Source organism: Antennarius striatus, chromosome 21 (genome assembly GCF_040054535.1).
Source record: "Antennarius striatus isolate MH-2024 chromosome 21, ASM4005453v1, whole genome shotgun sequence".
Classification (NCBI taxonomy): Eukaryota; Metazoa; Chordata; class Actinopteri; order Lophiiformes; family Antennariidae; genus Antennarius; species Antennarius striatus.
The window spans coordinates 3,507,986-3,530,769 of NC_090796.1; the positions used below are offsets into that span (position 1 = coordinate 3,507,986).

The window sequence follows — 22,784 nt, forward strand, 5'->3', positions numbered from 1 at the left end:
AACTATATAAAACAGATCTCTAGTCACATTTTTGCACAGTTTGCTATCATCATTTAACCTTGTAGCATCCACTTCCCCCTTTAACCCCTAAGATTAAAATTAATTTAGAAATTTTGTTTCTTCAGAGCGCCGTCATCTCCACCAAAGTTAAAACGACATTCTGGCTGTTTCAATAAATCATACCTGAGCAGAGGGGCTTGGGCTTTGGGTTTGTCACGACAAACAAGATTAATGGAGTTGTGGATGCCATACATTACAGTGGAGACAACACAGCTGATGACATATGCCGATGCAGGGTGCCTCAATGAACAAACACACTGATGCAGTATATCAATGAGAATGTAATTTCAATAGCACTGAAAAAAATAAGTGCTAAGCAGCTGTCATTCGCAAGGATTCAGTGCCGCATCTAGTACAAAACGGAGAGTGTACAAAGAGCCGAGGCTGTGAGGTGAGGAGATGGATGCAGAACTATGTCCTGTATGAAATACATTGAATAATAACAATTCAAGAAGCTGTGTCTTTATTGATCACTCCTAGACTGTGCGTGCATATCCTCTCCTGCTGCAGGATCCACTCCAGTCCCCTCGCGACAAAAATGAGAGCTGGAGAGATCTTGAAGAGATGAATTGAATTTTTTTTTTTTTAAGTACACTAAGGCATCCTCCTCATTTCTCCCTTTGTGTTCACAAACTTCTCTCTGCTATCCAAAGCCTTGTGGCAAATCATGAGAGGAGAGAAAAAGAGAGAACCAGAGATTCAGGAGAAGACATAATGCTTGGTTATCCAAAAGCTGTTTGAGTCGATCCACTGGACGTTAAGAAAGTTCTTGAATATGTTTCGTCTCTCATCCAAGAGACTTCTTCAGTTCTTCAGTTCAAACTGAAGAAGTCTGTTGGATGAGAGACGAAACGTATTCAAGACCTTTCTTAAGGTCCAGTGGATCGACTCAAACAGCTTTTGGATGACCATGACCTGGATGACTGAGAACCTACACAGACACGTAAGGCTTGGATATTAGTTGTCTTCATTATGATAAAAGAAAGGTAATTTAGGTGTGTTTTTGTGTGTCAAAGTAGCTGAAACACTCTGCTCCCACAGGCGCAAAGTGTGGAATACTTTTTGAGCCGTTGACAACTCTGATAGCGTTGCCTCTTGTTGTGTGTGTCTGTGTTATAGTGCAGGCTTCCTGCTTTCACACTTTTGACAGAGCATATCTTTGTGTATTTTTCCTCTAATTGAATCCATCCCTCAGGGCGTCACCACTTGTTTATGTGCTGACACAATGAAGGTGTGTGTCTATGCGTGTTTGCGTGTGTGCATATGTGTGTCTGTGCAAGTTAACACTGAAGACGGAACACTCTCCTTATTGTTTAATTATAGCCCACCAGCTGGGTGGACGGAGGAAGAGATGAAAGGCAGGAGAAGAAGAGTTATCGATTCAATTAGTGGGATTATTCATATTTAATGCTTTGCTCTGTCTCCATCCTTCTGCTTGAGACTTGTCGTCTGTCTCTTTACTTATAAATCCTCTCTTTACTTATAAATCCTCTCTTTATTTGGATGTAAGAACTCCAATAAACAATACATTTTATATGCTTGCAAATGCTTTATCATTGAACAGTTTCTGAAGGCGACCAATAAAACCTGCCAGTTGTCCTCATGGGAGCCCACAAGCTGATGGGAGGATGTAACATTTATGGTACATAACTCTAGTGTTTCAGTTTGTAGTTTCATTTTGCAGTTTGCTACAAGTCTGGTGTTGTTAACAACTGTCTGACACATAGTGTGGTTAACATCCATATTGTGGTCTGTCTGTCTGTCACAAAGTGCACAGTCCAGAAAGGGAGAGGGGGGGGCGGTGGTTGATCCACCAGTGTTATTGTTAGCCTCACCCTAAGTAGAGCCGGGTTGATGGTGCAGAAGGCACTGGAAAAGTGCGACTCTCACAGCAGCCTCCAGCTTGTCCAGCTGAGCATAGACTCGGTTCAGCAGGTGGATGATGATCCTCCTCTCCCATTCAGGACTGGGTTCCTGTCAAGCGCCCGACCACAGGCATAGATGTGCTGAAGAAGCGGTGAAGTACTCAACAAGGCTGGGATGCACAGGACTTGAGCACCCTAAGACTATATGTTTCTTTAGCCACTAAATGCTTTCCATATAAAAGAATCAAACATTTAAATTAATGAACTAAAACACAATAAAATGTCTGTAGAGCTGTTAGGAGCGAGTACAGTCATGTGATTTTTGTCAGAAACAGGTTTTAAATTCAGATTGACATGCGACCAAAATGTTGATTCATTATTTAAATTAGGGACTGTAATATTTTTTTATGTTGTATTTCATTGACCTCCTTTGAAATCCTTGCAGTATCTGGGGATCACTTTCATTTCATTGCACATTTTTTTAAATTATTATCTCTGTGGAAACGACAATGATCTTAACCCGGTAGTCGGTTTAATTATCAGCCTTCCAATAATCACTACAACCCTGCCTATTGATTACCACTGCAGCAGAATGACAGCTTTGCTAAGCAGCGCTCCATGTAAGGCCTTCGATGACACAGTTATTTTGACAGTTCACGGTCATGCCTGTCTTTGGTAACATTTAACAGGATACTGAGTGCAAACATATCCACCCAGCAATGTGTAATCTGTGCAGAGAGTTCTTGGCTTACAGGATTGTTTTCCTCTGCTAGATGTTTTAGATGATTGCTATCAGTGTCCTGAGGGAGTGCCCAGAACTTTGGCCAAGGTGTTGGATAAAATTTTGACTTTAACTCAACACACTGTGGACCAAAACACACAATAATAAAGAGGAACGTTCCGATTCCTCATCAACACCTGATGTCAAATTGATCTACCTCCCTGTTCAATAATAATCTGATTATGTCTCTTTCTACTCTCTCTCCCTTCTTGGAATGTTTTAGTGAAGGCAGGTCAAATAACTTCAAGTCTAAATGTCCTCCTGATACCTTTGCTTACAGACCATCGTACTCTATCGCGACCTGTTGCTTTTCATCGTTGACTGTTGGAAGTCAGTGGATGAAGTTGTGTTCTACTGCACCTCAATGACAGAACAAGCTGCTTTCATTTCCTGCTGTGTAAGAGGGAGCGCTTTCAGTTCATGTTCCGTCGGCCTGTTTGTTTGTTTTTTTCGTTTGCACTTTGTTGCTGAAAGAGCACATTTTCTTAACAAGGACCACTTTTGATTCTATTTAGGAACAGACAGAATCTAAAGGCTCTGAATGTATTTGGAGTGCAAACTCAAAAGTTTTTCTTTGCTGATGTAAATAATGCAGAGACCAATTAGTCCATAAACCCTAACAATAGTGTTTGCTGCAATGTTTATATGAGAACATGTATTGAATTATTTTAAGGGCCTAATTTGAATTATAAAATCTGCGTATACTAGTCTAGTCAGAGCTCAGAGGAAAACAAAGGTTCATTAATGAGCTGTTAAGTTTGTTGGTGGTAAATTGGTGCAATAATGCAATGTCTCATTTCTCCATGGGTGTCAGTATTTAAGTAAACACTATGCATTAGTGGGGATTATGTTTTTGGTTGTGTTAGATAAAAACATATTTAACTGGTGGTTTTCAGTTTCTAGTCATATAGTACTTCCTCGACTGCTGCTTGTACCAAACAACCAGTTAAACCTATATTTGACTCAATTTGGATGATATTGCTATAAAGTACAGGTTCACATACTACAGGGATATTCTTTTTGAATCTATAATTACTGTAGAAGACAGCATGCAAATATGGAAAAAAGTAAGTAAAAATGCATAAGATGAAGTTTGAATTCTTGCAAAAAGAATATTTTTTTACAATAATAACTTGATGAGCAATATAAGGGTGTCTGGGCAATGAGGTTGGAAAAACACATGTTAACATCTGTGGTATTGAAATTATTATCTATTTCTACTAATTATAATTATATTTTTGTCATAAATAATATGAGTCAGAAGTCAATAGAACTTAAGCCTCTTTAGACTTTCAAAGATTACTGTAGTTGCTTTTGGAAATAAAATGTTTTTTTCTTTAGACTGGATCTCAATGATGGCTGCACGATTATCTGGATCTCCACATAAGACGCAAATAAGCTGGCGTCTTATCTGGGGTCTAGCCTGCCTTCACCCCTCAGCCAACTGGGTTAGGCTCCAACAACCCGGAGACCCACAAGTTGGATAAGCAGCTGTAGACAAAACAAATATGATTCTCTTGTCTACAACAAATGGATGGATGGATCTCAGTGAGGACCTAAAATGACTCTGTGAGTAGCCCCTTTGAAGGCTGATAGTAGCTGCTGACACAGTCTAACTGAGAAGCTAATTATTTTTAAATAGCATCCTAGCTGTGTACCTTCATCACTGCTACTGTGGGTCAACAAGAATTTGTCTTCCTAAAACTTTCTGCGCCACCTCTCTCAAACTAGAGGCCGAAGAGTCTCAGCTTTTGGGTCCTGTTTAATGATCTTGCTCTCACTGATCTTTTTAATTGTGTCCCTTTGGACTAAAAGAACTTGCTTTGCATCCTTTGTTGTGCAACACAATCTTCCAGATATAACCATCATTAGCCAACTTGTGGTCCTTGTGGTCACAGACGCAACCTCCCCTCCTGCCTACATGTGTTATTCAGTATTTATGTCTCACACTAGGAATAACATTCAGATCAGATTCTATATATACAAGCACATGGCATATCCCATGTTATATGTCATAAATAAGTATCTATGTTTTTTTCCTTCCACTTCTTTGGATAATGTTGCAAACCTGATAGATTGATCATTCCATTGTGTAATTTCCATTCATCAGTCCCTTCATGATGCTAATATGTGTGTTAAGAGTTTACTAAAGCAAGTCTATACATTCTATTTGGAGTTACTTTGATACAGTGAATGGCTCATGGTTGCAGCATTTTCATTTAAATTAATAGATTCTTAATGTTAATCCAGCAACTCGCAAAAAGAGGGGTTTGCTCCCAAAGTGGGTGCAGTGAAATGCCAGAGAGTGACACTGGGGAATATGCACATTACCGATTAAGTACCGATTGTTTTTTTCATTATTATATAAGAATAACGTGTAATTACACATACCCTACAGTAGGTGGAAGCGGTGCTTTCACATCTACGTGTACTGTTACAATAATTAATACACTGATTAATAGAGCGTGTGCAGGGAGTATTAGCTCTTCTGCAACGTATGGGTTTTTTTACACCTAGTACACACACACACACACACACACACACACACACACACACACACACACACACACACACACACACACACACACACACAATCAAGCGTTTATATGGCATAGGGTGCAAAGGGTTTTCTTCTGGTCTGGTTCATCGTGACCCCCTGTCGTCACCCACCCCATCAATCTGCCCTCTAAAAGTCCACGTTGCCTTATCGAGCTGAGCAGGCCGGGCTCTGTGGCAGACCCGGCAGACCAGGGCCCTCAGTCCAGGCCTGGCTCCAGACGTGGGCCCCGGGCTTCCTCCGGGTAGGATAACTTTTCTCCTTTTAGTTTTTTCATGAGATCACTGATGACATGTGCTCCCTCCATGAGGAGGCAGAGCAAACCCTTGGAAATAGGGTGAGGAGTTTGGACGTATGGAGGAGGCTTGGCATAGAGGCGATACAAGTGGAGGTGGTTTGCACATGTAGTGCAGAAGCCTTTTAGGAAGTTTTACATGCATGTGTAACTGGAAAGGGTAATTGGTGAAGTCAGAATCTCTCTGGAAGGAGATTAAATCCCATATAAACTTGAGGGCGCCTTAATATACCTCAGGATGAGCTGGAAACTGAGCTGGAAACTATTGCTGGGGAAAAAAACCCCTGTGCAACCTGACGCATCTCAATCTTCGATCAGCAGAGGAAAATATATTGATGGAGCTCCTCCACACCTCCTACAAGGTGTCTAATCTAATACACATGAGGCCATAAATTATGCAAATAAAGATTCATATCATAGCTTGGCAGTAACTGTAGACTGTTGTACAAATATGGAACTGAGATGTTTGAGATTCTGTCTCTGTTGCTTCCACACTGGTATCAGATTGGCCTGCAGCCTCCAGTGGCATTTTTCACAGGTAGAAACCCCATATTTCACTGTTGCTGTTCACACTTCGCTCACTTTTGCATGTGCTCTAACTGTGGGTCAACGCTGACCCAACTGCATTATGGGTCAGCGGGATGAATGAGCGAGGGACGGTTGACGCAGTTAAGGACAGACAGGTTGTTTGTCCTCGCAGCCCTCGCAGCACACTTTTACACCTGAACGAATGAAGAGATGATGCGCCCATTTTCTCGTTAGCTGTCACAGTTAGCATGGTGAACCAGGCTGGATGCAGCGGTCTGACTGAGGATGCATCAGCGATCTATAATTTTTGTGTCTGTGTGTCTGTTGCGTTGTATGGGTTAATTGTAGACATATCAGGCGAACATGTGTTTCGTCATTGATCCGTGTCGCTGTAGCTCAACCCAGCCACATTAGGAATTCACACTTTGGAATCACGGTCGATAAAATTCATCCTTGATTCATTTCAATATCATCACATTCATTTTGTCTAAAGCATGATGTTCCATCCTTTCCCAGCGTCTCCCTCTGTTCTCATCTGATCTCTTTAAAAGGCCCGATCAGTGTTTCATTTTCCAGCACACCTAATGAACACATCTGTGGTCTACAGGGTGGCATAAGAACAATGACAACTGCTCACAACACAGACAGGTGTGTGTTCCCTCTCCCCACATCATTTCTTTCCTTTCAGAAGCTTCTTTTGATCGCAAATGAAGCTCAAATGATAAAAGTGTGTCACTTTGTGAGAGGAGCCAGGAGAAATGTTTGCTGCTGCTATAGCCTTTGATGCTTGTTGTTTCCTTTTTGTCATATTCCTTAACTAATGCTCTCCACATGGTTCGAAAGAGCATCCATGCTGGTGATCCTGCTGAACTGCGTCACACTGGGCATGTTTCATCCCTGCGAGGACATCGACTGCGACTCGGAGAGGTGCAAAATCCTGCAGGTAAGTTTCTATAAGCTTGACGTACTGTTGATAATGACATTTCCTGTTTTAAGTCAAAGCCACTTACTTTAAAGCTGCCAATGAAGCTGTTTTATGGTCAAAACTCCTTTCTAATATTGGATCAGAGACTTCGGTGAAAACGTCTCTGTGACTTCCTGAAACTGACAACTGAGCATCGGTGCCCACCTCGCTCCATCTCCCTCTAGCGCTTTAATGTTATAACGGTCTGACACTTTTTGTGTGAAGAAGGGAGCGCAGCTGGGTGAATGTCTTCCAGGAGAGACTGTCTGAAAAGATTCATCCCATTTTTTGAAGAATACTGAGTTTCCTTTTCTCCCTGACACGCCAACACCTCTGGTCTCCATTAACCGACTCGTTCTGCTTCTTATAAATAAGGACACGGCAAGAAGCGGGCGCACGATAAAACCACAAGGTCTGCATTAGAGTGGAGAGGTCACACCGCAATCGATGTTCAGGTGGGATTTAATGTAGATGAACGTCCTCCTCTCTCTCTCTCTCTCTCTCTCTCTCTCTCTCTCTCTCTCTCTCTCTCTCTCTCTCTCTCTCGCTCTCTCTCTCTCTCTCTCTCTCTCTCTCTCTCTCTCTCTCTCTCTCTCTCTCTCTCTCTCTCTCTCTCTCTCTCTCTCTCTCTCTCTCTCTCTCTCTCTCTCCCTCTCTCTCCCTCTGTTTCCCTGCACTATATCTTCAGTTGTCAGTCAACAAAGATAAAATTGACATACAGTAGATGTGACATACACGGCTCATAGCCCTCCTGCCCTCATTGTCAGGCACTACCAAAGAGTATCTAAGTTTAAAAAAAAATATGGGAAACCCCTCCACTTTTAAACGTGTCCATTCCAAACAGCTATCAACACTTTGATTTCTGATCAGCTCAGACAGCGTGTCAGAAGGACTATTTCTCAAACATAACCCACCCTGTCGTTTGACTCTTCTTCTCTGGTCAAGCTAAGAAAATACTGAAAGTCTTTTCCCCCCAAATGTAAAGCTCAATTATGACATATTGTGAGATCCTTCCAGCCTTCCTCAGCATTAATTTGTATTATACAGTATAGTGCAGTGATGACTATTTCTCCTTATGGACGATAAATGGTCTTTACTATTTAAAACGCTTGTCAATTATTAGTATGAGTATTTATTTTAGCTGGATAAAATATAAATGTTGTAGTTTTTAATTTGTTCTATGATGTCATGATTTCACTGGATTGATTGATTGATTGATTGAATCCATGTTGTCCCACGATGTAACAATAAGGTGCATTTATCTCCAGTAATCATTTATTATGCCTGATCTTTATTTAATCAAACCAGAACAATCCTGTGGGAACCGTCCAGTGGAATGTGCAAGAATTCAAACAAATCAAAAGAACAACAGACATACACAAAGATGTGAGACTAGGTGATGAGGTCAACCACTGCAGAGAGATGGCTGGAAAACATGTGACATTAAAACGCGGCCACATTTTGTATGGCAGATTATGTGACGTTACAAGTGTGACTCAAACACAGCAGAACAAATGCCATCGAGGAGGAAGAGGAGGAGGAGGAGGAAGCAATCATTGCCAGTTATGGCTGCAATTTTCAAAACCAGGTTTAGATAAGAAGGAAAAATCTCAAAGAATAGTTTTCAACGTTTCTGGCCCTTGCATCTCCTCCAATTCTAAAAAGTTGGACAAACAGCAACTTCGTGCGTAGGCGATTCTGTTGGCTCAGTGACCTCCTCAAACGTGGCAACAAATGTTAATGGAGGAGTATTGTTGATCAGAACGTAAAAGCAGCGGATGGAAAAATATATTTTTCTCTTCTGGATGAGGGAATCTCTTGGACTACGCTACAGCCCAATAGATCTGTATTATCTGGCGCAGTGCTCATGCAGTTGATGGGCTAATATGCTCACTAAGTGGTTCCAAATAGACTGAATAAAAACTTGGTCCTCTTGTTTTCTCATCCACTGCCTGAGTGAAATGGTGAACAGTCAGTCCAAAATGGTTGAAAAGATTGAACCCTGCTGGAGTTTATATCTTCTGATATTTAAATGAATCTATTGGGTGAGACATTAAATGAAGTGATGCATTTTAGCACAAATAAATGCATGAAAATTGTGCTTTTAGCAGCCATTTTTTGTTAGTTAGCTTGTTTGTTGGACCATTTCCATGAAACTGAAAGGATGGGACATGGGCCAGGAAAGAAAACATTAAAGTGGGGTGTCAAAAATGGCCAAATTTATTTCTGCTTCTTTTAAATTGCAAGATGAATCATTTTCACCATTTTCCTGAATTACACTAAAAATAATTTCCACCAATCTCTGCAAAAAGCTGGTTCCAGCTAACATACTGCACACATGTAGACTCAACTGAGTCTGAGTGTTACTCTACTATTTCTTCTGCGAAATCTAAATCTTAGGTGGAAAGGAAAGTGATTAGAAAAGTGGAGAGAAGAAAAGGATGACATGACAGGAGGATAAAGTTTGGAGATGAGGAGATGAATAGAGGGAACAGAGACAGAACAATGTAATGAAAATAGAGGAAATTAGGATGCAGAGGCTGTGAAGGGAAGAATGAATGAAAGGAAGGATTAAAAATAAAGAACTATGAAGAGGAGTGTAAATTTCTTGGCTGCCGTTTTCATGTCAGTCCATCAACTCCACTGCTGCAATCTGGAATAGAGGACGCAATTTCATTCATTGCATCTCCTCTGTGGAGCTGAATATGCAGCCTAGAGATTAAACACCTTTCTGTGTTTTAAACACCTTTCCACATACGTCTCAGTCCCTCCATCTGTATGTAGTGATGATGAACGTGAGTGTGCAGGTCATCTACACACTGACATTCATGACTGTTTTTGATTCGTCACACACTTTCTGGGTCACACTGACCTCAGCTTCCACACTATTTACACACAGTCACATTGCTTATCTTGATGTTACCTAAGCCATTCTTTAGTTGTGACTTTTTCCATTTTGTTCCTGGGTCATTACCGTAATTTATTCTACAACACATTATTTTACTGTAATAATAAGAACTACTTCCTCTGGTCATCTGTGAGCTGGTGGATATCTGTGCTGTTTTTTTAAGGTTTTATTTTTAAGGAGTCGAGCCACAGAGCAGATACGGAACTCTTGATTTTGATTTATGGTTACCTTGACACTGGCAAATCATGCAAACCTAATGCGCCCCTTGACATGTTTGTCTTGATATCATGATATTCATTTGTATCAATCAATTTGTTCATATTCTCTGAATTAATTGAACACTTATAAATTAATTAGTAGTATTTGGAATAACAGAGTAAACAGATAAACCACATGATCTGCCAGGTATTCCTTTACTAATGTAGTGAAGGGGAGTGCAGGAATGGCTGATGCCCTGCCAGGTACACTAAAATAAAAATGACCAGCAACTTCTCTGAAATGATTTCTGATCAGAGTTCATAAAGTAATCACATCTGAGTTCATAAAATGATCAATGACTGCAATACAAAATAAATAAAAAATCCATATCCAAAAAATATCTCACCACTCTATAAAGCACTACAGTCACATTTCCAACCCCGTCACAACCTCAAGTGTCCAAGGCAGGAAGGGTTACATCATAAAAACAAAAAAAAACAAACAAACAAAAAAAATGCTCAGAACATTCCCAGGAAGGGTTACATCATAAAAAAAAAAAAAAAAACACACTCAGAGCATTCCCGCAGTTACATGTCTTTGCGAGCCTGAACTCTCAGATCAGAACATAGACGTGTTAACATCAGTGCTAATGAGGGGGCTTAGCTTAAAGGCTTAAAGAGCTCTCATCTGACACAGCTAGTGGCTGCTGTAATGGTCACAGGCCAGGGTCTCGCTGCAGAGGAACCAAATCCTCCGCTGGCCGTCTTTAGTGAAATAGTTCCCTGAGTAATTATTTAGATCTGGTTAAATGATGCTGTAGTCCTTTTAGGGAATAGTTAGAGCATAGTGGGATAATAGCCAAAGTCTTCATACAATCATTTCAATTTAATTATCACACTGAATATGTTTTTACATTCCGCTTCAAAGTGGAGATGTAGTGCAATTGTCAGCTTTTGTGTGTTTGTCCTTTAGTCCGTTCGTCAGTCCGTCCACCGGTTAGTCCACCAAATATATTGGCAACCGTTGCAGATAGAAAGATGCAACAAAAAGCACATTACTCAGGCAGCAAAGGGGATAAAAATGAGATGATGACCTTGAGAAAAGTAGGTCAAGGTCAAATTTTAACTTTTGTACACTCAGGAACTGGAAAAGATAGAAAGACGAGTGAGAAGGCCAGTGTCAGTAACACAGTAGATCAAAGCTAGTGCTTTGATCCATGAAAGTAGGTCAGAACACTAGTTTTGATCTTTGAACTATGGTAATAGGTCAGGGTAAAACTTTTAATTCAGGGGTGTCGTGGGATATTACAGTCTCTGACTGTGCTGGTTCTTGTTTTGTTTTTGTTTTTTTGCCAACATTGTGACCCCAGAGTAGTGTGTGCCTTTGATCCACACTGTTAACAGTCAACTGTGTTTGTAAGAAATCTTGTCCACATTAATTCTATTCTTATTCCAAAGTTGTTCATGATCTGTGAACATTTTCTCTTAGTGAGTTTGAAATTATTCTCTCAACACCTATATATATTTGATAGCTAATATCTAAAATGGTGTCATGATCAGGTCAGAATTGAAAATTCTCCATCAACCTCAGCGAGCGTCTTTTCTTGGCTTCCTTCCTGAAGTGCAAATAACCCATCCGTAAATGTTCCATGACAATGAGCTTGAATGGTTCATTTCCCATCATCCATGTGTAGAAATATTGACCTGTCAAGGGTTTCCTTCAACTGTCTCATCGCAGTGTCTGTTGTGACAGTCCGTGAATCCTCCGTCACCCATTATAGAGGATTATTTATGGATTTGCCTGATGCTCTCCACGACTAAATGGTGACCTGGTTTATTATAAACATTTTACACGCTGCATGTTATTATTCTCATTGTGAACGTGTTAGCTTGTATACAAACCCTACAGAAGCCTCCTGGAAGTATTAGCGACCTTGGTAAGAGATGTCAATCTCAATATTTGAGAGGTAATGAATCGAAACAACAATGTTGTTGGACAATTGCGATCCAAATGTGGACTAAGTTAGATATTTTTTGGATTTACTTGCTCATTGCTGTCTGGTAGAAAAGAGAGCTATTTCGGGGAAATAAAAATCTTAGGTTATAATGAAGCAGCCTTTTCTTTAAACATTGTCTCCTTTCTCCCTTAAGGAAATATTTCAATTGAGCACCCCACCAAAGTCACCCTCCACCTTTCATCGTCCCCCCACAGCTACAATGCAAAACAAGATCCAAGGCAGTCACAGACTACAACATCCCGCGACATGGCAAACACAATCCTGAAGTCTGCTTTCCCCTGAATTCAAAATTTTACCCTGACTTACTTGCATAGGTCAAAGATCAAAGCGAGTGTTCTGACCTACTGTCATTTGTCAAAGCACTAGCTTTGATCTATGGTCTTACTCACACTGGCCCTCTCCCTTGTCTTTCTATCTTAATCAGTTCCTGAGTGTACGGAAGTTGAAATTTGACATTGAAAATTGACCTAGTTTTCTCAAGGTCAAGAACATCATCTCATTTTCATCTTTCTATCTGCAGCGGTTGCAAAGATATTTGGTGGACATACTAACGGACGGATGAACGAACGAACAAACAAACAAACATTATATCACCACTTTGCGGGATGTAATAATGTGTACAGAAAACAGATTTATTGCCGATACATTGGGAGGGGGCGGCACGGTGGCGCAGTGGTTAGCGCTGCCGCCTCACAACACAGCGGACCTGGGTTCAAGTCCCGCTCTGTTCGGAGTTCGCATGCTCTTCCCGTGTCTGCGTGGGTTCTCTACGGGTTCTCCGGCTTCCTCCCACCTCCAAAATCATACACTTCAGGTTGATTGGCCGTTCCAAATTGCCCGTAGGAATGAGTGTATGTGTGCATGGTTGTATGTCTTTGTGTGTGGCTCCGCGGTTCACTGGCGTCATGCCCGGAGTGTCCCCCGCTTCACGTCCTATGCTGTCGAGATAGGCTCCGGCTACCTATGACCCGCTGCGACAGATATAGCGGTGGTAATCTGAAGATGACGGACTGACTGACAATGGGAGGGATAAAGTATTCACAGAGAAGAAGACACAGAGGGAGCAAGAGGAGTTGTCGGAGGGAGCCAAATATTTAAATTCCTCAATGAAAAGAACCCCTTGCCGTTTGTGTGGAGTCTGTACTGTTGCTGCGTGAATAACACACCGCACACACACAGCGGACAGCCCCCATTTCATCTTGGCATGGCAGGATGAAAAAAATGCCAGATTTGGTGTCTGTGTTCACGAGACACTGAAGAGTCTTCCCCACAATATTATCTCCTTCCACCTGGGGGGAGTTGATCTTCCCTGAAAGGCAGATTTCCGTCAGCCTGCCCTCGTGTTCTCGCCACGCTGCAGCTTCACCAGGACGCAGCGCTGTCTGTCTGTGTGTGTGTGTGTGTGTGTGTGTGTGTGTGTTTGTGAGTCTGTTCATGTGATGAAAGCATCTGACCTCCATTATAATAGCATCCAGTCTGGTGACAGGAAGTATTTGCATACATAGTAGCTGAGATTTCTTTTTTTTGTGGGAGGTTAACGGGAAAATGTGCCCGTGGAATTGATGGCACTTGTTTGGTTCAGAGAAAAATGACACATATTTCTACATACACACAACTACCGAGATGACCTTAAATAAATAGAAGGAAAAACACAGCAGTCATTCAGGTGAGGCTGATTTTAATGGGCTTCAGGAGTAGTAGTCTCCCTTCTGCTGCAGAAAAATCTGCATTGAAACGTCTGACAAGTGTGAACTTTAGGAATGAAAGCAAATCTTCAGTCAAAATAAAAACAAAAGACATACAAACGCTGATTTGATTGATTGAGATTTGCGCAGGCCTCCAAAGAAAATGGTGATTAACGGCTTTATGCATTGCTAATAAGTCAATTATGTAATGATATGGTTTACACATAAGCTATAGGTCAATTAAATCTACTGAACAGATACATTGTGTGTCCTCTGATGAAGGCCAATGAGAATCTGTCAATATCCATGTATTAACAACATTTTAAGTACTCATGAATTAGCATTAGCAGCATGTACGTCTGCCTTTTTGGCTGATCTATGAAGCACTTTTGAATGATTTTACTCTTTAAACTCTTTATAGAGGCTGACTTCAGAACTAAATAACTGATTTAAACATGAATATTTCTATTTTCTTAAGAATAGAGTAAAACAAAAGGAAAACGGGCCCTCAGGAAGTGGGACATTACCATCAGTGGGCCCCTTCAAAGTAATCCAGTTCATAGGCATGTGACCATAATTTACCAAACTACTGCTATAAATGTATGTTACATCCCGCTTTAAAGTGGTAATGTAAATTATCAGTGTTTGTGTGTTTGTCTGTTCATCCGTCCGTCTGTTAGTATGGCCACCAAATATCGTCGCAACCGTTGCAGATAGAATGATGAAACAAAAAGCACATTACTCAGGTGGCAAAGGGGATGAAAATGAGATGATGACCTTGAGAAAAGTAGGTCAGGGTCAAATTTCAACTTTTTACACTCAGGAACCAGTTAAGATAGAAGGGAGAAGGCCAGTGTGAGTAAGACCATAGATCAAAGCTAGTGCTTTGTGTACGTCCAGGCTGGAGGTACACAAAGCTAGTGCTATGATCTACAGCTAGTGCTTTGATGTACCTATGCACTAGCTTTGATCTGTGGTCTTACTCACACTTGCCTTCTCCATATGTACTAGTTTGGGAACCGCTACTATTGACTAGTCCGTGCACCAGTCAGGTACTGCTTTCAGGGTACCCTGACCTACCCTGAAAGTAGGTCAGGGTAAGTTGAGGGAAGTTGCAGTCTCTGATTAATTTGGAGCCACAGTCACAAATCCAAACGCCCTACACAAGCATGACTACTTTCATCAAGTTACATATAAGTATTATTCTGAGATAAATTAAATAATATAGAAAAAGTAAGGGAAAGTTGAAAAAAAATGTTTTCTTTATCCACCAATTGTGACCCAAGATTTTCTTACCTCACAGTTGTTTGTAAACCGACAATACACAAACAAATTGACACAGATAAAAATAAACATCCAGGCTGGAGGTACACATAATTATATGAAATATGGTTAAATAACAAACAATGATTCAGTGTTACCAATGTATTAAAATGTATTAGTGAATTAAAGAGAAAACCCATACTATTTATTCAGAATTCCCAAGGTTTAGTGGATGATCAATTCATGTCTGGAGCTACTGGAGGTATTGCATAAATTAAATAAATAAAATAAATAAAAAAGTAAATAAATTTTACTGAGAAGATCTGTGAAATTGAAATAAAACATACAGAAGCAGCATGTCAGGCCCTGAAACTTATACTTTTGTAAATACAATACATATTAATATATTAATGTTGGACTGTGTGATTAATTCCACTTTTTTTTTTTTTTTTCATTGGACGAAAGGAGGTCATGACCCGAGCGCATATTTAATGATCGGGAGCGTTCGGGTCACTTTGGCTATTTCCGTCGGAATGCCTCGGCTAAATTACGTCGGCATGCAGAAATAGCAGTGCTAGCGCCGTTCGCTAGCGGAAGTAGCGGCGCTAGTGCCGCTCGCTAAAGGAAATAGCGCCGCTCACTAGCGGAAGTAGCGGCGCTCGCTTGCGGAAGTAGCGGCGCGAGCGCCGCGCGCTAGTGGAAATAGCGAGCGCCGCTAGCGGGCGTCGCTAGCAAGCGAAAAAGTTGTAAGTTTTAGCCTTTTTTCCGTAAAAATAAGAACGCCACTCTGGCTACACAGTCTAAAAACCTTGTAGCCTATCTGGTATTTACTTCGCCTATGGCGAAGTGGCGAATGGCTAGCTCAAGCCCAGCATGCTGAACTACAGAAGGCTGCAGCGACAAACAGTGCAACAGCTCAAACAATCCACTGAAACTCTTAGAGGGTCAGCACAACATGATTTGAGATGATTTTCTCATAAGTAAATGTGATAATATTGGCTTGTTACGTTGTATATTTATATAACGGTGTCGATACGGATTCACCGTGATGTCAACTATTGCATCACTTCAGCGGTCATGGCGCACTCTGTTACTTACGATAAATTATTTTTCCAAGTCCCCATTGATCATAAAAAAATTAAAATGCCACCAAAACTTTTCTTTAATTATATGCTTCAAATACACACCGGATTCATTTTGACTTTACTGTCCCTTTAACTTATTAACTGAAAAAAGATGTGCCCGGAGTGTTCCCCTACCTCCCGTCCACAGTCTGCTGGGATAGACTCCAGCAACCTCCAGTTAGCCCTTTGACCCCCAAAAGCAGAGCACCCAAATAATAATGAATGAATGAATGAATAAACTTTAAAAAGTTACCATTTAAATTCCTTGCTGAAATTATCCTATCATAACACAACATCACCACCATCGTATAAGAGGTCAGCAGCACAGACTCCGAAGAGGAGGCGGGGGTTCGGGGTTTTGCTAGAAGGTAGATATTATTACATTATTTAACCATGGCTGTCTGTGCCAATCAGGAGACACGCTTGATAGTATCTGCATCATGTCCACAAAGGAGTCTGTATGAAGACCTTGATTGTACACCACTTCACACTTGGGTGCCATATTGTAACTGCTTTGACACCAGTGGATTTGTAGTCATTAGGGACCATACTGAGAGCACTCAGCGTCAGCAATTAAGTGCACTTAGAACATTAAGGTTCCATTCAGGAGGTGATGAGAGGCCCTGTAATGCTGGCACTCACTTGACGCATTGATAACAAGCAATACAGGAGCGTGCGCCTGTTGGACACATGTTTACACTCGTTCTCAGGAAGTGTGAGAAAAAACATGCACCCCCACCCCACACATACACGCAATCACACACATATATATATATATATATATATATATATATATATATATATATATATATATATATATATATATATATATAGACAGACACACACGCACAAAAACACACACACACACACTGGATGCTAAATGTATGTTATTATGGTGCAGGATTAAGCACACATGGGGAGAGAGGGAGAAAAGCTGTCTGAATGTTTTATGTCTCACCATATGTATTTATGCATGATATATATCAAACAGAAGCACGTAATCACATGAGTAAACTGTAATCTAAGGGCATGACATATAAAATCCGGTATTCGTACATTCAAAGGAGCCATTTTCCTCACTTTTTCTTGTGTTTCAGCCTCACAGTGAGATACTGTGTGGGGGACATGATCGCAGTAACTAGGAAGCCACTCATCTTCCCAGGGAAAGAGGGGGAGATAACAGGAGAAACAAGATAAGAGGCAGATAAAGATAAGAGACGCGAGTCGGCAGCAGACATGAGGAACAGGAATCTCAGTAGCTCACATACAGTAGGACTAATGGTCACCTATTGCTGCTGAATGAAGAGCGTGGGAGGAGAGCGGATGATGACAGTGAAAGACAAAAAAAAATCAAACGTTTACAAAAAATGTAAGCCTCTGAATTCAAAATGTTAGGACGCTGGTGTCTGACTGTTAAAGCTGTGTTTGGAGAATGTGTTGATGGCTAGAGCCACCATATTCACTCATCACAGTAGGATAAAGTAATCAAAGGCAGAAGTAGTGAACAATCATATCAGGAGTCGATCATACCAAGGTGTTTGACAGAGGAACAATTAATCTTACAAAAGTTATCGAGCATCCAAAATTACTCATTCCTCCCATGCTATACTTGATGGAAGTGGTGACGGTTATCTCACATTAATTTGTGCTTTACATAAACTTTGCCTCCAATATAAACTATACAGTCACATAATGTGCAGTATGCTAGTGCCAAAAATTATCCAAGACAGACGTTTGGTATATCTTGAAATCGGCAATGACCAAAGCTGAGTTTAAAGGAGACTGTGTCTTCAACTCATTCATCATGTCAAAACTCTTTATGATGCTCTTGTTTGTCTGGTACATATGTAATACACTTAACAAACCATCCAATCGCTGACTAGTATCAGTGCAGCTATACGAAATGATTGAATTTCAGTTGCGTGATATATCATACATTGTTTATCAGCCCAGCTCGATTGATTATGCGTAAATAATATAATTTAATCAGATGTATAATTATGTGGAAGGTTGTGATAATTAAATCTGGTGAGATTAAAATAATTTAATTTATTCTATTTAACTCAACATGATAGAAAACAGTTGCATGTAATGTGACCTGTACCAGGTTACATTACATTTTACGTTTACCAGGACGTTAAAAAACCCAAACTATTATTTATTTTCAATGCTCCTATGATGGTGGCCTTTATTGTTCAACCTTTGGATAAATGTAATTTCATGTAAATGTTACCACCATTGGGTAATCCATTTCCCAACAGTTTATAGCTTGAAGCTTTTATATTTGCTGTTTTTAGTGATGAGTGTCTGTTGAGTCTGTCCAGGATTCATTCGGTGCACCGGAAATGACAGCTTTTCCATTTCTGGCAGCGGCAACTGGTTTGTTTGGAATAAATATAGACACACGGGCAACATTACCTGCCACATACACAGAATCAAAAAGACAAAGCCACTGCAGCACTGCCAACACTGTTTCATTGAGAAATGGTTTGTGAGCAATGAAATGAGAAACTAGCTCAGCTTTAACACAATAGGCAGCAGTAGCAAAACATGCAAACACAAAGATACAGCTTTTTTTCATGATGATGCACTGATTAGAGCATTTTAGATCTCTTAATATTGCATATAATACTGATACTCATTAATACTGATATAAACTGTTTCAAAGGAAAAAAGATTGGATTGACTCACTAGAAGTTCTCTGCTGTCATTTGTTGGCCAATTTCACACTTGTAACTGTCACACTGAGCGAAAGCTAATTTCACAGGGCATGACGGAACCAGGATTAGGCTGGATGTACAACATAATTAACTTTTCAGTTTTGTTTTCACATAATGTCAAAGCCTTATTAATCCATGGAGATATTACAGACATTTCACATATGCTGGTCCTTTTTTGAGTCTCTGGAGGAAAGACAATGGTGTAGAATAGAAATTAAGGGCTAGTGTGAGCAGTGAACTGTTCAGCACAGGCCACTGGTGTCTATGCCCTCTGAGGCAGATGTGTGTTTGTGTGTGTTTTGTGGTTGTGTGCGGTTCTCTAGTCTCCACATGGATGTGTAGCCAGTGATCCGTGGTGATGAAATGTGCACACGGATGCTTTTTCATTTTGGTAAACAGGCAGCTTGTTTCGGCGTGAAACCTTGAGGAGATCTAAGGAGCTGCTGTTGTATGTTGAGATGAATCCAATCCATGTTCTATGGAATCAGGCTGCCCGTGTCATGCTCCAATGATGTGTGACGCAAGCTTCAGGAAATCAATAGCCAGATCACAGAGGCTGCATTCCCACATGCTGCTATACCAGTATGTCCCACTGGGAAGGCCTCAGGCCAGCATGTCCTGTTGGCTTTGATGAATGGGAAATTGAGCTGTGCCTATATTGCATTTAGTGTGTGTGTGTGTGTGTGTGTGTGTGTGTGTGTGTGTGTGTGCGTGCGTGCGTGCGTGCGTGCGTGCGTGCGTGCGTGCGTGCGTACGTGCGTGTGTGGACAGTATGGAAGGTTGAGCTGAATGACATCAGCCCCCAAAGGGTTTCTTGCCATTTTGAACAGTATGCATGCACTTCATAGATGTGCTGTGTAATCGTTGTGCTGAAATATGTGTTTAAAGCAGTGTGTGACAGCTGAGACGTCCTCAGCATCTTAACCCTTCAGCCTTAAAGGAGATTGTTATATTAAGGTCTCTGCAGGCATGCAGGCTTGAGTTCATACAAACTGGAAGAGTAATTACTCCCCAGCGGACACCAGAGGAATGTCTTCTTCATTAAACAAAAGGGAACAGAAATAGATGGATGGAGCAGAAGGGGAGGAATCCATCCAGTCTTAGGCTCAGCAGGACGGTACAGATTTTTGCTCGCAGGTGTTTCTTTGTGTCAGCTGTTGATTTTCTGGCTTATCCAACAAGTTCTTTGATTTTTCTTTTGTTTTTATGTTTGGACCCCAGGCAGAATAGTTGCTACCTTGTTGGCAGTTTATGGGAAATTGATTAGAATAAACATCAATCTGTTAATTCAGCTGCAGGAACTGCTAATTTATAGCTTTGTAGAGAAGTCTGAGTGGCAAAATGGTTTATTTGCAGGTCCTGGATTAAAAAACCCCAAAAACAAATACAGTAGTAACAAGAACCAAGGCAGTCAGGGACTGCACATCACGCAACTTAGGTCAGGGTACCCTGAAAGTAGTACATGACAAGTGCATACCTTTGACCTCTCAGGGTAGGTCAAAGCTATGCACTAGCTTTGACCATAGATCAAAGCTAGTGCATAGGTAGATCAAAGACTAGCTTTGATTTACTCACACTGACCTTCTCCCTTGTCTTCCTATCTTATCCAGTTCCTGAGTGTACAAATGTTGAAATTTGACCTTGACCTAGTTTTCTCAAGATCTTTGAAGCTGAATGTAATGATCCAAATAGTAAAACTAGGAAATAGGCAGTCACAGAGTGCAACATCCCACGACACCCCTGCATTCAAAATTTTACCCTGACCTACTTTCATAGATCAGGGTCATTTAATAAAAGACCCATGATAAAACTAGAGCATAGACTAGTGCATATGGAGGAGTCCAGTGTAAGACCATAGATCAAAGCTAGTGCATAGGTAGATCAAAGCACTAGATTTGATCTAGGGTCTTACTCACACTGGCCTTCTCCCTCATCTTTCTATCCTATACGGTTCCTGAGTGTACAAAAGTTTAAATTAGACCTTTGCCTACTTTCCTCAAGGTAAAGGTCATCATCTCATTTTCATCCCCTTTGCCGCCCGAGTAATGTGCCTTTTGTTTAATCTTTCTATTTACAACAGTTGCGAAGATATTTGGTGAACAAACAAATGAACGAAGGAACCTATGAATGGATGAACACACGAACACTGACAATCGCAATACATCACCGCTTTGAAGTGGGATGTAATAAAGTAAAATCTATAACTCTATTGGACACAGTTTTATTAAAGTACTATTAATTGCAGGATATTGACCTCCTTTTCAGACAGAGTCACTATGCTTAAACACTGAACAGTGGACATCATGTATGATGGGGTAGCAGCTCGGTCTGCTGACATCTTTATTACATATCTCTCGTAAATAGACTCATAGTTTAGGAACTATAATCATATCTACCCCACTGTATTCTATTGAACATATTTCACCCTAACTTTGTCACACTGTAAAAGCTACAGCTGAAAAGAATATCACAGGTACCACCTTACTGTGTTACACACATGTGTCACACACACACATGTGTCACACACATCCTAAAGTGGAGGTCAGGTGGGCCGTGTATGTCAAGATTTGATCAGTCATGAGGCATTGATGTTCACCTGGTAGTCGACACAGTACCAACAATGTGTTCTGAGGGCACAGATTGTAAATGCAGCTTGACCTGAAAATAAAAAAAAACAAAGATCAAGGATTTTTTTAAAATAAATTTTTTTAACTTATTTTAAATGTGATCGTCGCAAAGATCGTATGTTGACAGAATTGAACTTTGATACAACACTAATATTTAAAAAATGTTCTGATTTGAGCTGCAGGGAACAGCACACAATAAAGGAGAAAAAAGGAGAATAAATTGATCATCAGAATCAGAAAAGGTTTTATTGCCAAGTACAGTAAAAATTACTGTCGAGGAACTTGACGCGGTGTTGGTGCATTGAAAGGCGGAAGAGAATAGTAGTGAATGAGGAATAGGAATAGGAATATAAAAACTACTTACAATTCACATCACGGTGAGTTTAGATACTGTATAAGGATGGTGATTACAGGCGAAGAAAATAAGTCCAAACAGTAAACTGTCTTTGCAGACTGGTGACAGGCGGATGGTTACCTGGGGGGGGCGGGGGGCATTGTTCATGAGGCTGACTGCAGTGGGGCAGAAGCTGTTTTTATGGCGTGATGTCCTGGTCCGGATGGACCGTAGCCTCTTGCCAGAGGGGAGGGTCTGGAACAGGTTGTGGCCGGGATGAGAGGGGTCAGCGGCAATCCTGGCTGCACGACTGCGGGTCCTTGTGTCAGACAGTTCCTGGAGATGTGGGAGGCTGCAGCCGATCACCTTCTCCGCAGAACGGATGACACGCTGCAGCTTGGCCTTGTCCCTGGCCGTGGCTGCAGCTAACCACACTGACATGGAGGATGTGAGAATGGACTGAATGGTGGCAGTGTAGAAGTTGACCAGCATCTTCACTGGGAGGTGAAACTTCTTCAGCTTCCGCAAGAAATACATCCTCTGCTGAGCCTTCTTGGTGAGGGAGCTGATGTTCTGCTCCCATTTGAGCTCCCGGGTGATGGTGGTGCCCAGGAAGCGGAAGGACTCCACATGGGTCACTGGAGTGTCACAGATGATGACGGGGGGGAGGGCAGGAGGGTCTTTCCTGAAGTCCATTATCATCTCCACTGTTTTGAGAGCGTTGAGCTCCAGGTTGTTCCTGCTGCACCATAATACCAGGCCGTCCAGCTCAATTCTGTAGGCCGACTCATCCCCATCAGAGATGAGGCCGATGAGGGTGGTGTCGTCAGCAAACTTCAGGAGTTTGACAGACTGGTG

The 22,784-nt window shown here is 41.2% G+C and overlaps 1 protein-coding gene across 5 annotated transcripts in view; it reads left to right on the top strand.

The window, feature by feature from the left end:
- Nucleotides 1-6,936: 6,936 nt before the first annotated feature.
- The window catches only part of cacna1g (calcium channel, voltage-dependent, T type, alpha 1G subunit), a 156,453-nt gene continuing 140,605 nt past the window's right edge, over nt 6,937-22,784 (top strand). For all 5 annotated transcript variants that reach the window (XM_068304859.1, XM_068304861.1, XM_068304860.1 and 2 more), the window contains exon 1: nt 6,937-7,029. In XM_068304859.1, the coding sequence (XP_068160960.1) occupies nt 6,937-7,029 (93 nt within the window). The remainder of the gene's footprint in view (nt 7,030-22,784) is intronic.